Genomic DNA, 14,057 nt, shown 5'->3' on the forward strand with positions numbered 1-14,057 from the left:
CAGCATACAGACATGCAGTAATACTGCCCCCTGAACAAAATTCCCTCTTAACCCCATATCCATACCGAATTACTGTCCCATTTCTTATAAAAACCATTTGGGAGTTGTCTGTACCTGTTGTTTCTGATTCTCCAGTTCAGCTCTAGCCCTTCTGTTATGGACGGAATTGTGTGCCCCCTCCCCAAATTCCTATGTTGAAGCCCTACCCACCCGCTCCCATGCGACAGTATATGGAGAAAGGACCTTTAAAGAGATAATTAAGGTTAAACGAGGTCCTAAGGGTGGGGGCCTAATCCGATAGGACTGCTGTCCTTATAGGCAGAGGAAGAGACCCCAGAGCTCTCCCTGCGTGCACAGAGGAAAGCCACAGGAGGCCGCAGAGGGAAGACGGCCATCTACAAGCCAAGGAACTTGGCCAGAAACTGACCCTGCTGGCACCTTGATCTTGGACTTCCAGACTCCCGAACCATGAGGAAATGAATTTCTGGCGTTGAAGTCACCTAGTCTGTGGTACTTTGCTACGGCAGCCTGAGCAGACGCATATACCTTCTCTCTTGCCCCCTCCCCCTCTTTATTGTGGTAAAATATACATACCATAAAATTGACCATTTCACCATTTTAAAGTGTACAATTCAGCGCCATTTAGCAGATTCACAATGTTGTGCAGCCATCGCCACCATCTAGTTCCAGGACATTTTCATCACCCGAAAGGAAACCCCATATCCATTAACAGTCCCCCCCTTCCACCATTCTCCCCTCCCCCCAGCCCCTGGCCACACCACTCTGCTGTCACTACTAATTTGCCTGTTCCGGACACAGCAGATAAATGGACTCCCACACCATGTGGTTTTCTGTGACTGGCTTCTTTCCTCCAGCAGGATGTTTCCTCATTCCTTTTCATCGCTGAACACGACACCCCACCGTATGGACCTACTAGACTTTGTTCATCCATCAGTGGCACCCCTTCTCTCCTGAACCGACACCGTCAGGGTCTGGCCCCTTCCACCCCATCAGGACAACACTCCTCAGGGTCACCAATGCTCTCTCTGCTGCTAACACAATTCGGAGCCCTTTTCTCAGCTGGCCTGTCATCATCACCTTTATCTCTGGTATCACAACTTCTTCCAAACACGTCTCTCTGTGGCTTCTGGGACACCATTCTCTCTTGGTTCTCCTCCGACCTCATGGCCCATGGGCCCCTGCTCCGTGAAGTGTCTGCTGACCACTGTATCTTAAAGAGCAAACTCTCACCCTGACCCTTGGCACTCCCTGGTTCCCTGAGCTGCTTTATTTTTCTCTACAGCGCTTATCCTCTAACACAGGATATGTGTACTCATTAGTTTGATCTGTCTTCTTCCAATAGAACAGAAACTCCAAAGGGACTCCATGGGACACCTGGACTATTTGGTGTACTCTTAGATGGCTAGCACCTAGAACAGGGCCTGGCCCACAGTAGATGCTTAATAAATATGTGTTAAATAAGGGAATAAAAAAGCACACGAGCCGCTGCGGATCTCTAAGAACCCAACCACAACTCTACTTGTCCATCTGCACGTAGAAGCCAAAACGCTCCTCGTAAAAGTCAGAGGAACAGCTCAGACAGAATCTTTCCAAATGAGGAGGCACCTGGAGACTGGTGAGATTTCGAGGAAGCTTCAGCTTTTCTGGAGACACCGGGGCACCTTAATCAGGAGAAAAGCGCCACCGGTTCACTTTCTCACTACTCAGAGGGCAGAGCAGCGTTTGAGGATCTAGAGCCGTGCTTCTCGGACTTTTATGAGCATGTGACCTGCCAGGGGACCTCGTTAAAATATGGATTTGGATTCACAGGTCTTTGGGGGGGGGGCACTGAGATTCTGCATTTCTAACCATCTCCCAAATGATGCCGATGACGCTGGTCTGTGGACCTTACTTGACTAGCAAGAGTCTAGAAGACTATATTGTTTGACCTCTGGAGAAAGCAGGTTTCAAAAGGCAAAGAGCAGAGTCACCTGCAGTGCGGGGAGCTACTGACACTTCACTGGGGGGCAAAAAGTCACTGGGTAGCACACAGGCTGTGGTAGGCAGCCTCTAAAATGAACCCCATGGTCCCTGCCAACTGGTTTTCACACCCTGGTGTAATTTTCTCCCTTTGAGTGTGGGCTAGATTTAGTGACTCATTTCTAGTGAATGGGAAATGGCAGAAGGCATGGGATGTCACTTCTGAGATTAGGTTACCAAGGACTGTGCTTTCTGTCTTGGGTGTTCTCTCACTCACGTGCTTGGAGGGAAGCCAGCTGCCATGTTGTGAACAGCTCTATGGTGAGGCCCACATGGTGAAGAACTGACGAAGGCCTCTGGCCAACAGTCAGCCAGCAAGGAAGGTCCTCAGTCCAACAACCTGCGAGGAACTGAATCCTGCCAGCACCACGCAAGTGAGCTTTGAAAGCGGATCCTCCCCTAGTGGAGCCATCAGGAGAGATGATGGCCCTGCCCCCAACACCCTCACCACAACCTCAAGAGAGCTAGAGCCAGGGGCCCCCAGCGACACTGTGCCTACACTGGGGATTCCTGACCCACAGAAACTGTGACATAATAATTAATGCTTTTTGTTTCAAGTTGCTAAGTTTTAGGGTAATTTTTTACACAGCAATAGGTAGGTAATACAGATGCTAGAAAGGATAATGTTAATAATTAACAAGGCCTGCTGGACATGCAGTGGGCCGGGCACTCTAGAGGACACTAGCTCGTGCGTGCTCTCTCTCTCTCTCTCTCTATATATATATATGGAACCAGGTCGAGTCCACACAGCACTGGTGCACTGTGTAAGGAGTTCCACATACGTTTATATACATACTCGTTTTCTGGCTCCTTGAGATCGAGGATGTGTACAACCCAAGAGAAAGACCAGAGTCAGAAATAAAGTACACACCCCCCAGGACACAGACAACAAAGGAGAGAGGTCCTGAAATCTGAGCCCAGCAGAGTCTCCGTCAGGAGCTACCTGTCAACTGTCGCCACACCTGTTGATAAGGGTACACTGACGACCTGCCATCTTCCCACAAGGTGGTATCCAATCTCACCCGTGTCCTGAATTCCACTGATTATTTTAGGAAACACTGCAGTTATTAGTGCTGCCTCTTTCCATGAAATACTTTGATAAGCACATACATCTTTTTTTTAACCAGACAAAAAAGGAAAACAAAACAAAAGTTATGGTTAAATTGGTGTTGTTCCCATGCTTCCTACAACAGTGGCCACCAGCTCCAGCTCGGCACGATGCTCCCTCTATGGTTCCTCCTCTCCCGCGAGCTCCCTGCCACCTTCCCTTAGCAGGAAGAAGACGTAGGGAAGAGAATGAGGCCATTGTGCTTATGCCCGTAGTCACCCCGGGACCTGTCTGTGTCCCTGCCTCTTTACCCACCTGCCATGCTTTTGCCCTGGGGGAGCAGACCAGGCTCCCTTTGAGGGCAGGTGTCTGTCAGTGAGGGGAGACAAGGACTGGTGGCCCTGAGGGGGTGACTGGCTCAAGAGTCAGTACAGAGTTTCCATTTCTGTCAGCCTAAAACGCATAGCATGTGAATACCCTGTGAGTCATGAGGGGTTCTGAATGCGGGCCGTAGTGATGCTGAGTCAGGGCCTGGCTAATGGAAGGTGCAGACACAGCAACGGGGAGGACACAGGCTGCGGAGCCAGGACCCTCCGTGGCTCTGCACAGCCAGCAGCAAGGCTGAAGGACAGTGTGGGTGCCCCGGCAAGGTCTCTGGCAGGGCTGCTAACCTAGATGTCTAGAGGGCTAGGCTGACGGTGAACTTGGAAGCAAGCCGAAGCTCATGAGATGGCCACCAAGTCTGTCTTCCTTTGAAGCAAAGACTAAACTGACCAGGAAGACAAAGAAATTTGTGCTAAAAGCCCCTTGGTCTGATTTTTGTTTTCTCTTTTGATAGATTCATGGATCTAGAGAAATGTTTCTCCACAAGAAGAAAACCCACGAAGCAAGAGTGATGACAAATGGCAACCGAATTCAGCCTCGGTACAGGGAGCGTCGGGGAGGCTCCACCTCACCTAGCAGCAGCCCTTACTCCACACAGAACTGCCTCCTTCCAGAACTCGCGTCCGTTACTGCCGGATCTAATGGTGTTTCCAAGAGAAGCTAGAAATCCAGGTGTTTTTAAGTAAAATCCCCTAATATTTAACTGTTTCAATGTTTTCAAGACACAGCAGACTGAAAAGAAACACATCTATGGGCCTTGTCTGGCCTTCCCTTTGCCCATTTACAGCCTCTGCTCTAGGTTGTTGAGGGAGCCACAGCAGGGGAAGCCACATGAAGACGGAGGCTCCCACAGGGCAAGCACCACATGCCCTTGCTTGCTGCTTCGCTGCCCCGTTGGGGACAGGACACACTGCTTGGACAGGAAACCATGCCCCATCCAAGCCCAGGGCCTCTCTGGCCCTCAGATCTCTCTTCTAGCTACTCTCACTCCCCGGGTAGCCAGCTAAAACATCAGTACACGGTGACTCCAGACTCGTATCTCTACTCTGGGTTTCTCCCGAGTATCAGATTCCTATGTTCCACTGCCCACTTAGAATCTCTCCTTGGAGGCCTAACAGGCACTTCAAATTAAGATGGCCGCTTTGGTGCCTTGTCTCAATTCCGTCCTCCACACCTCATCTTCCCCAACTCCACTCCATAATGGAGTCACTAGTTCCCTGTTTTTCATGCCAACGTCTAGAATTTCTCTTTCCTCACATTGTACATCCTCCCCATCAGGAAGTCCTGTCAATGCTGTGCTCAAATGGACCCCAAACCCAACTCCACCTCATCCTCCCTCATGACGCACTCCCCACCACCCTGTCTAAGTCCCCAGTGCCCGTGGCTGAGACCTCATATTAACCTCTGCATGGGTGTCCCTGCTTATCTTCATGGCCCTCGATGGTAACCTCTCCTCAAAGCTGTTGACGGGCTTAAAGAAAATATATAGATCAGGTCTTACCACTCTTCTGCTAGAAAGCTTCCAGTGGCTTCCCAAATCCAAACCCATTATTACCATGACTCTCGGGGCTTGAGGGCCTTGAATTTCCCTTGTGGCTCCTTCTGTCACTCCATTTAGGCGCTGCTCTCACACAATCTCCTCAGAGAGGCCTTGGCTGACCACCCCTCTACAGCGGCTCTCCCTCTTTCACCCCTGCCCCCATTTGGACCCCCCACACTCTATCTCTTAACTTACGCTTCTTTATTCTTCATCTAAAAGCACTTCGTCCCACCTGACATATCTGTTATCTGTCTGTCTCCTACCCTGGAATGTGAGTTAAATGGTATCAGGGCTTTTGTCTCGTTTCGCAAGGTATTCTCACAGCCTACAATCATGGCCCACACACTGTCAGTGCTCCAAAAATATCCCCGGCGCGGGACAAACTGCCATAGCTCTACAGGTAAGCTCCCAGGGGCCGAAGCCAAGGCCTGATCCAACTGCTCACAGACTGAGGAAGTCTACTCACTGATTGAGGAAGGCAAAGAGGTATCTCATGATAATCAGAGTGGGTTTGGGCAGGACCAGGAGAACTTTCCGGATGTGCAGCGCTCTCTCCTGCAGGTTGTCCATTGCTGAAAAAAGACAGCCGTGTGTTATTGTCTGTCACAACTGAGATCCCAAGGAGTAATGGTGTGAGGGGCCCTGACGACCCACAGGTGCTGCACAGACAGCAGCCGCGTCCACACAGCACTGGTGCACTGTGTAAGGGGGTCCATTTCTGGGGCTCCTCGGGGCGGGACTGCTGCCATAGGGTACCTGTTGGGCTCCAGACGCTTCCTGATACAGGACTGAAGGAATATGCTCCTTGGGCTCAGAAGGGGTTACGGACGTTCGCCAAGCACCTACCGCTCTCTTATTAAAACCACCACAGACAAGGAACTGTCCCCAAACCTGCCATGACTGCAGGCTCGACATCCATCCCTGGAGCATCTACGTGTGGGGAGGGAGACGGGCTGTGTAGCTCCCATCGCTTTCGCTCTACACATGCATCACCTCCCTCTGGACAGGTCTGGGTTATCTTCCCCCTTCCTTATCTGCAGTGGAGTTGGGCAGAACGTGGCCAGACGCAAGAGATGGCAGATCCCTGCATAAGTCGCTATCTGGGGAGAAGACCCGAGGTTTCCTGTGTCTTGTGCTGTGGACAGACCAATTATAGGTAAGGCCCTAGCTGGTGGCCTCCATCATGGCCAGCCTCCGCACTACAGTGTGCCACGTGGATACTATTGTCATTTTCTGTGAGTGCCTTTCTGGGAAAAAGAAGTGCAAAGCACTGGGTTAGGAGCACATCTCTAGGGGAGAACTAGGCAGCCGGGGTATCTTGAACTGTCTTGATAGCCCTAGTCCACTGAAGACATCTACCTAAGCTCAGTCCTAGAACAAGACGTGAAGACTGGAGGGGTGCCTATATTTAACAGGCACAGAACTGATTTCCACTAGACTTCCACAAATAGTGGTTTAACAAATAAAACGAGAGAGCTTACTGAATGCTCTGGGGCCTTTCTCTCTCACAACAGCAGAGAGGAACCATGCTCAGGGTATACACTGACCCCAGCTGGAAACTTGGGGACCATGAAGACCCTGGTGCATCTAGGAAGACAGTTCTTTTCCCCATTTCAAAGGCACTGCCTTCTCCAGCCTCTGCGGCCATCATTCCAGTGGGGTCTACTTCCAGGATGACCTGGTATAAATCTAAGTTTCCACAGACTGTTTTCCATTGAAAACAAAAGAGAGGATGTTTCAGGATAATGAGCTAAAATAAATGGCTAAGAATAGATTTTCAAGCTCCAAATTTGGGAGTAAGAGGCAGGAACCTATAAGGATAAAGTAGAGACTATATCTCTTTCTAGGAAAACACCATATTGCTACATTTAAACGTGCAGGGGGGCTTTTACTCCTAAAAGAACACATATTAACACATCTAGCAGATAAGCCACACCATGTGTAAAGGAACAAGCAGGGGCACCTGGGTGGCTCAGTTGGTTCAGTGTCTGCCTCTTGATTTTGGCTCAGGTCATGATCTCAGGGTCATGGGATTGAGCCCCGCAGTGGGCTCCATGCTGGCTGTGGAGCCTGCTTAAGATTCTCTCTCTCCCTCTGCGCCTCCCCCTCCACTTAAAATCAATCTTATTAAAAAAAGATTCATTTTAACCTTAATTATAAAAAAATAAAGCAACAAGCAGAAAAATTTCCCCCTTTATATCATAAAAACCACAGGCACCAATGTATGAGCTTCCAGTAACTGAAAAAGACTGTGTCTTATGTATGAGTAGAAATATATTGTACTGAAGAAAAATAAAGCCCAGCAAAGCAAGGCGTTTAAAGCGAATCAGAACGAAAGCACCAGGAGTTCTGACTTGAGGTCCTAGACTCTTACTGAAAAGTCATCATTCTTCCCTCCCCACCAGGGGTGAAGGACTGAGAACAAGGAGGAGAAACTTCACTGAGGAAAAGGAAAAAGAAAAACATTATTGAAAAGCTTATGGGGAAAAAAGACCTGTGGACATTCCCTATGTGTTGCGACAAGGCGCTCTTGCCCAGAAGGCAGTCTGAGGCCAGGGTGTACTTACTGACGCAGGCCATCAGGTCATGGAAGATGTCCTTGGGGAAGAGAGGATGTTCCAGCCCCCGGAAGTAAAGCTTCAGGACACCAGCAATGGAGTCCATGTCATGGTCATTCTGGTCCCCAGCCAGGGGGTCCTCTCCTGAGGATAAGCAGCCCCCCAAAAAAGGAAAGAGAGAGTGAGAGAGGTAAAAACACACGGGACGAAGCAGAAGTGGTATGGAAGGGGTGACCTGTCCAAGTCCTCATCGGAGTCCATCATCATGCTCTCTGCCCAGCATGGTGGCCATGAGTAGGGCGGACCAGAGACTAGAGAAAGCCAAGACTGCTTAGACTCAGGGGCCCCAAGGCTAGAGGAAGGCACAAGGGTCCATTAGGATAAATTCACTTCTGCCAGACCAGCTCAGGGACATTCCCTATGGTCTAGGGTGGGACACTGCAACTGGCCCTCTCACAAGAATCATGAAGCCAGCCTGGAACTGAGCCTCTGGGGGAGGAAAATGAGGCCAAGGAGGCTCACCCCTCTGACTGGCTCTCACTCTTCCTGGCTTGCAACAAAGGACATCTACTTACAGGAGAACAATCACACAGGAGCTCCCTATGGAAAATTTCATATCAGATGTAATTAGATTTAATGATAGGACCAACCTCAAATTGAAACTATATATATCCATTACAGTGACGGAAATTGCCAAAGCTTGCCCATCACCTTAATAGCCCACAAGATAATAAATGGGCTACAATGAACACGCGCATTAGCCTTGATATTAACTGCCACCAAGGGTTCTGGATGAAGCCATAAACCGCCCCGATATCATAGTTAACTTCTTGGGTTTCGGCAGATCATCCGCAGGAGAGAGGCAGGATGAACGGCGCTGAGGAGGGAACTGGGATGTGCCCTGGCACCTCCCTGCACCTCTTGGGGAGGACCGTCTTCGAGGGAGCAGGTCTCAGGCTCAAGAGCGGCTTGCTAACCTCCGGCTACCTCTCAGGAGAGAACGTGTGGAGCCAATATCCCAGGAGGCGGGCACACGTTTGGTCTGATCTTCAAGCCTGTTTCCTTACCTCTCTCAAAGGCGTTTTTGATGTCATTCACTTCCACCTGGGATCCCGACACCCGGAAAATTCCTTCATGCTGTAGTCCTGGAAAGACAGGGAAAAGTGATGAAGGCGAAGAAGAAACAAAGTCACAAGCACAGTTCCAAGCTTAGTTGAATGTCTATGTCCTCCAGCCAGTATGCATGTAAGCCCCCGTTTCTCTTCTTCAGGCCGAAGGAGAAAGTGTGTGCAGGGATGCTGGAGAAGTCACCAGAACGGATAGGAGGCCTAAGAAAGCACTGAGTCAGAGACTTAAGGGGAAAGAGGTCTACACCTGCCTCCATTTCGGATTCCAAGGGAGACTAGGAAGCAGGTTCCTTCCCCTGCCCTTGCCTTTCTGTTCCCATCTGCAAAGTGACAAAGTGACCCCTGGCACTTGGTCACCCAGGGCCAGGAATGGGAAACGGGGGCATGGTAGGCCTGCCATTAGATAGGCTCAGGGGAGTTTCATAAGGTCTGAGATACAATGATTGCTTTGGCTGTTCGAATACTGTTTGGCTCTTCCAGAGCACAATGTTTTGAATCCTTAGGAAAGAGAGAGGACAGGAAAAGGCAAGTGATCACAGTCCACAGCCAGATACCATGCCAGCCACTGGTCCTTGACTGCGGCTTGCCTCCCAAGACAAACGAGTGTGGATTTTGCGGCATGACATTGGGTGTGAAAACTTTGTCCTCTGGGGTTTCATTAGAGTACAAACAATCATAAAAAATAATGCATGTGCAGTGATTGCTGCCAAGAAATGCTTTCATAGAAATAAATCCACTGGTTCTCACAACAGCCACCAAGGGAGGGGTCACCAGCACGCCCATTTCCCAGATGAAGGAAGTGATGAGTGATGACCAGCCTTAGTTTATAGAGGTGACAAGAACCAGAGCCAGGAGGCCAGCCCAGGCCTTCTGGTTGCAATCATGTGCTCACTGCTCAACACCAGGCTTGTGGGGCCTACCAGAGGCCAAGTGCAGACAGGACAGGAACCCGCTTGCTAGTCTGAACACGGATGTGGCTCACAGCCCCACATGTGGAGCTGCAGAGGTGGTGAAGAGATCCAGTGTTGGCCCCAGGGGTCAGACTGAACTAGCATCTGTAATCACATCACGCTTGTCAGACTTTCTCAGGATCCATGTGTCTCTGTCTTGGGCACCTTGTCCAAGTTCCTCTGTAATGGCGTGATTCATCAAAAACTTTGACATATCAGGGAAATCTCAAACAAATTTCTTTATAAGAAAACAAAACAGAGCTGCCCACTGTTTTCGGGCTATCCTCTCGGTGACGGGGGTGACCAGATTCTCTTGGCTAGACCATTGAAGGTAAATCACGCAGGCCAGGACTACAATCTTGAATCCAACTGAAGCAATATTAAGAAGCAAGCGGGGGAAATTTAATTACCTGGCTTGTAATAGGACTTAAGTTGTCTGCTCCTCTAAGGGAATCTCCAGAATATTCCTCAGAGAATGGCAGGCAATGTTAAAACCCCATTAGTCCCAATGTAATGATACGATATTAGTTACCAATGGGATGTAACAGCGAAATAATGTCATTTAAACACAGAATGCAAACAGCAAGGGTTCTGACAGAAACAGTGACGTACCCTGTGACTTGTCAAAAATGCAGTATAGCCTAAGGAAATGTCATCTCAGGGACCAGGCTACTCAGTGTCCTAGGTGAAGCCAACAGTTTGCTGAGAGAGGATCATTTCAGTACTTTTTAGTAGATTAGACCATTAACGAAAAGCCACCCTGGCCCATGGGCCCAGGATGTGAAGAGATCAGAGGAGAGCTAACTGGAAGTCAGGCAGCAAGCTTGAGACACACCGAGACCCTCTCGGTCTGGGTTCCCATTTCCCTTCGGGAACCTACACTTTAGAAGGATCATGATGTGTTCTGGCTCAGCGGACAGAATCTTTAGAGTGTCTAATCTAATGACTCTGAGAGTAGGAGCACTGATAAACAGCTGGGTTCCAGAAGAGAGGGGGGAAAGCAGTGGGCTTTTTATTAGAATGCATGTGGAAGGCCCCCCATGACTAACCTGACATGTCGTGATCTTTTTCATCTGCTCGTAGTGCACACTACCATAAAAGTATAAAACCACTCGGACGTGGGTGAGTTGCTTGGAAGTGGCACAAAACCTTCCATTCTGCACTGGATCCGGCTGTTGCCAAGGGGCGCTCTCCTACAGAATTCTTGGAGTGGTTGCTGCAATACGGCCTCTCGGTACTTGGCTCCCTTCTGCCTAAGATAGGTGGGGTCTTCCCCTCCTGATTCAGTCTGTCACTCCCCGCATGTCTCTCCTTTAAGTCTTCCTGGATCACCCAGACCCACCATTTACAGTTGAGCCTCACGTTCTCATCTCTACAATGGGAACGATAACATCGACCTCCCAGGGAACACGAAGAGAGTAAGGATGAACACAATCCAGCCATTGGTGGACACAGACCCTTTTGGAATTGAGTTACGGAACCTGTCTCCACTAGAATGCACACGCACAAAAATTTTTAACCCTGACTTACACGGAGTTCAGAAATCCCTTGAGACCCTATTCGGGAGAAAAAGTTCAATTTAGCTGAACAAATGTTTTTTGAACAACTATGTACGGGTTTCTTTCTTTTTTTTCTTTAAATCAGCAATATGTTTATCTTATTTTTCAGTCCTGGAATACACATAAAATGGCTTCAGAATTGATAGCCCATAGCCTTGTGATAAAAATTTGTTTACGACTCTGTTTGTCTTACGGTATAGTATCAAAATACTGTCTTCAAAAGTTACTTTGGTTACTTGCTTCCTCAGCTCCTCAGTGTGGTTACGGTATTCCTTTGTTCTGCAGTTAGGTTTACTTGTTACTGTTTGTATACCACTTGGGGTTTTACCCACATCCTTGTTTTATTTATCTGTTTATTTATCTTTCCAACATGGGAAGCACGACTGTAGTTCTAAACGTCACAATTACACAAACAGCAATGTTCAGAGAAATGTCACTGCCCTCCCATCCCACCCACCCCCCTCCTTTCTACTCCATCTCGCACTCGTCTCCTATGGATGAACAATCAAGCATTTGTTTCCAAACGCATCCTTCCTGTATTTCTTCTTGCAGAAGTGAGAAGACATATGTGCATTCTTATACCTTCTTTCTACATAAAAGGGAGCATGCTGTAGATATTCTTTCCCACTTTGCTTTTTTTGCTGGGTAACATATTCTGGAAATCTCTCCGTGTTGTTTCATGGAGATCATGCTCATTGTTTTTTGGTAACTGGCTAGCATTCAGATATACCACAGTCGATCCAGGCACTCTCCTGTGTGAGGGTATTTACGTTGTTCCTAATATTTCTTAGAAATGATGTTGCAACCAATGACCTGGTGCCCATGTATCTTTATATTGTCGGAGCTGCACCTTCAGGGTAAACCGCTATGAGAACGGCTGGATCAGAAGATAAATGCATACGTAGTTCTGTTAGATGTCGCCAAATTCCCCTCCGAAGGGCTTGTACAGTTTGCAAGACCACCAGCAACATGTGAGCACACCTGTTTCCCCAGAGCCACACTACAGAAATGTCCCCGCATGTACCTTGCATGTGTAGGGCCAGAGATGGGGACCTTCGAGCCACAGTATCTGGAAGCATCTCCTCCTCGGCTACCCCACTGCTCTGTTCTGGGCCTGGCCACGGTCGGGTAGTGTCTTCCCTGGGCCGCTGCAGCCACCTCCTTCCTCCCATGGCCTTGTCTCCATCCAGCAGCTCTTTTTAAAGAGCTCTCTCTGTTCAGAATTCTCCAGTAGGTTCCCACCTCCCGCGGAATAAAATCTAAATATCTCCCTTAGGTGAGGAAGCCCTAAGAGTCTAGCCTCTGGCTTCATCTGCTGCCCCTCTCCTCTCCCTGTCTCAGCTCTGGCCACCCAGGCCCCCTGAGTGCCTATGCCAAGGATCTCTGCATTCGATGTTCCTTCACTCTCTGAAACACAATTCCCACATACCACGTGGCTCACTTCCTTTCTTTTAGGACCCTGCTCCGATGTCACCCTCCGAGGTGACCTTAGGCCCTTTCCCCGAACAACCACCTAGAACAGTGTCCACTCTCCATTCTCTGGCTCTTCGCCTGGCTTTTCTTCAGGACACTCACCATCACCATGTTGGTGATGTATGTTACCGTGTCGATTTATTAACTGACCAGCTGGTCCTCTACTTATCTGCCCGTCGACAGAATGTAAGCTTCACAAAGGCAGGAACTTTTTCCTGGCACACAATGAGCTATCCATCTCTCTCTATAAATTTGTTGGATGACCGACTAGAATGCATGGCTGGAAGAGTAGGAGTGCAGCCGCTCGTCTTCCTATTGTTCTTTAAATTGTCCCTTAAAATAACTTTTCCTCCCCGGAACTCAGTTTGGACTTATCTTTGCCAGTTACTTGATCATTAATCATTACTCTCTTGTGAAATTTCTTACACTGCTATTCTGAATGGCTATTGCTTATCTCTTTTTATTTAGCTTTCTGATTGCTTATTTATTTTCTCCCAACTGCATCATAAAATCGAATAAAGACAGGAACAGTCTACGATACCTGTTTTTGTTTTGCTATTGCACAAGGCACGATGCCCAGCATTGATCAGGGGCTTGATAAATATTTGTTGACTGTTGATAGATAATGCTGTTACTTCAAGTGAATAGGGACAAGATGAAAAAATTGTAGCTGATGAGAATGAGATAAGTTGTAAGCATGCTAAAATAATTACTATTCCTAAAATGAACCCAAGCGATGTTGCGGCCTACTGGGAGAAAGGGAGAGAAAATGTCAACCTCTCCATTGAGTCCAGCAATCACCTCTATACCTCTTTAGTCGCAAGAAGGTCATTCTGTCCCTTTTCCTATAACTAGATAAGACAGCAACTCAAAACAATTTCGGATGTCCAGTTCCTAGAAATCGTCACAGTGCTCGTCAGAGAGCTGTGCTTTCTAAACATCTTAACGCTTAGAAGCTTGATTCTCCGGCAATTCGCCTCCGTCCCTAGATTCTGTCCAAGCAGCACGGGAGCTGGTGAGGAGTGGTGTTGATGCGGTCCAGCTTCACCCAGGCAGCAGACAGCGTGATCCGACTCGGGCTGAGGAGGAGTCAGCCCCCGAACACTCTCAAATGTTAGCCACAACCTGAAGACCAACTACTGCTCACTGAGCTCCAGCTGACGTCGTATCCAGTGAGACCAAAGCAGAACAAAAACCGAATGTTATCAGGAATCAGTGCAACATCACAAAAGGAGTTGTTTTCAAAACAGTCTAGTGCAGAAAGCCAGCGTGACATCAGGCTTCAGGCTGTGTGGCAGGAGGCTCTGACACGCGCAAAGACGGTGAGTAATGGCGACACCACCATCACCTCATACCAGCTGTACTTACATCACGGCTG

The 14,057-nt window shown here is 48.7% G+C and overlaps 1 protein-coding gene across 5 annotated transcripts in view; it reads right to left on the reverse strand.

Annotated features, from left to right (window-relative positions):
* SRGAP2 (SLIT-ROBO Rho GTPase activating protein 2) overlaps window positions 1–14,057 on the reverse strand; it is a 232,051-nt gene that overhangs the window by 20,632 nt on the left and 197,362 nt on the right. For all 5 annotated transcript variants that reach the window (XM_045787496.2, XM_045787499.2, XM_045787497.2 and 2 more), the window contains exons 15-17: window positions 8,638–8,715; window positions 7,580–7,714; window positions 5,479–5,584 (exon numbers count right to left, since the gene is read on the reverse strand). In XM_045787496.2, coding sequence (XP_045643452.1) covers window positions 5,479–5,584; window positions 7,580–7,714; window positions 8,638–8,715 — 319 coding nt within the window. The remainder of the gene's footprint in view (window positions 1–5,478; window positions 5,585–7,579; window positions 7,715–8,637; window positions 8,716–14,057) is intronic.

This window comes from Ursus americanus, chromosome 2 (assembly GCF_024610735.1).
Source record: "Ursus americanus isolate L20-20 chromosome 2, mUrsAme1.1.p, whole genome shotgun sequence".
Lineage (NCBI taxonomy): Eukaryota > Metazoa > Chordata > Mammalia > Carnivora > Ursidae > Ursus > Ursus americanus.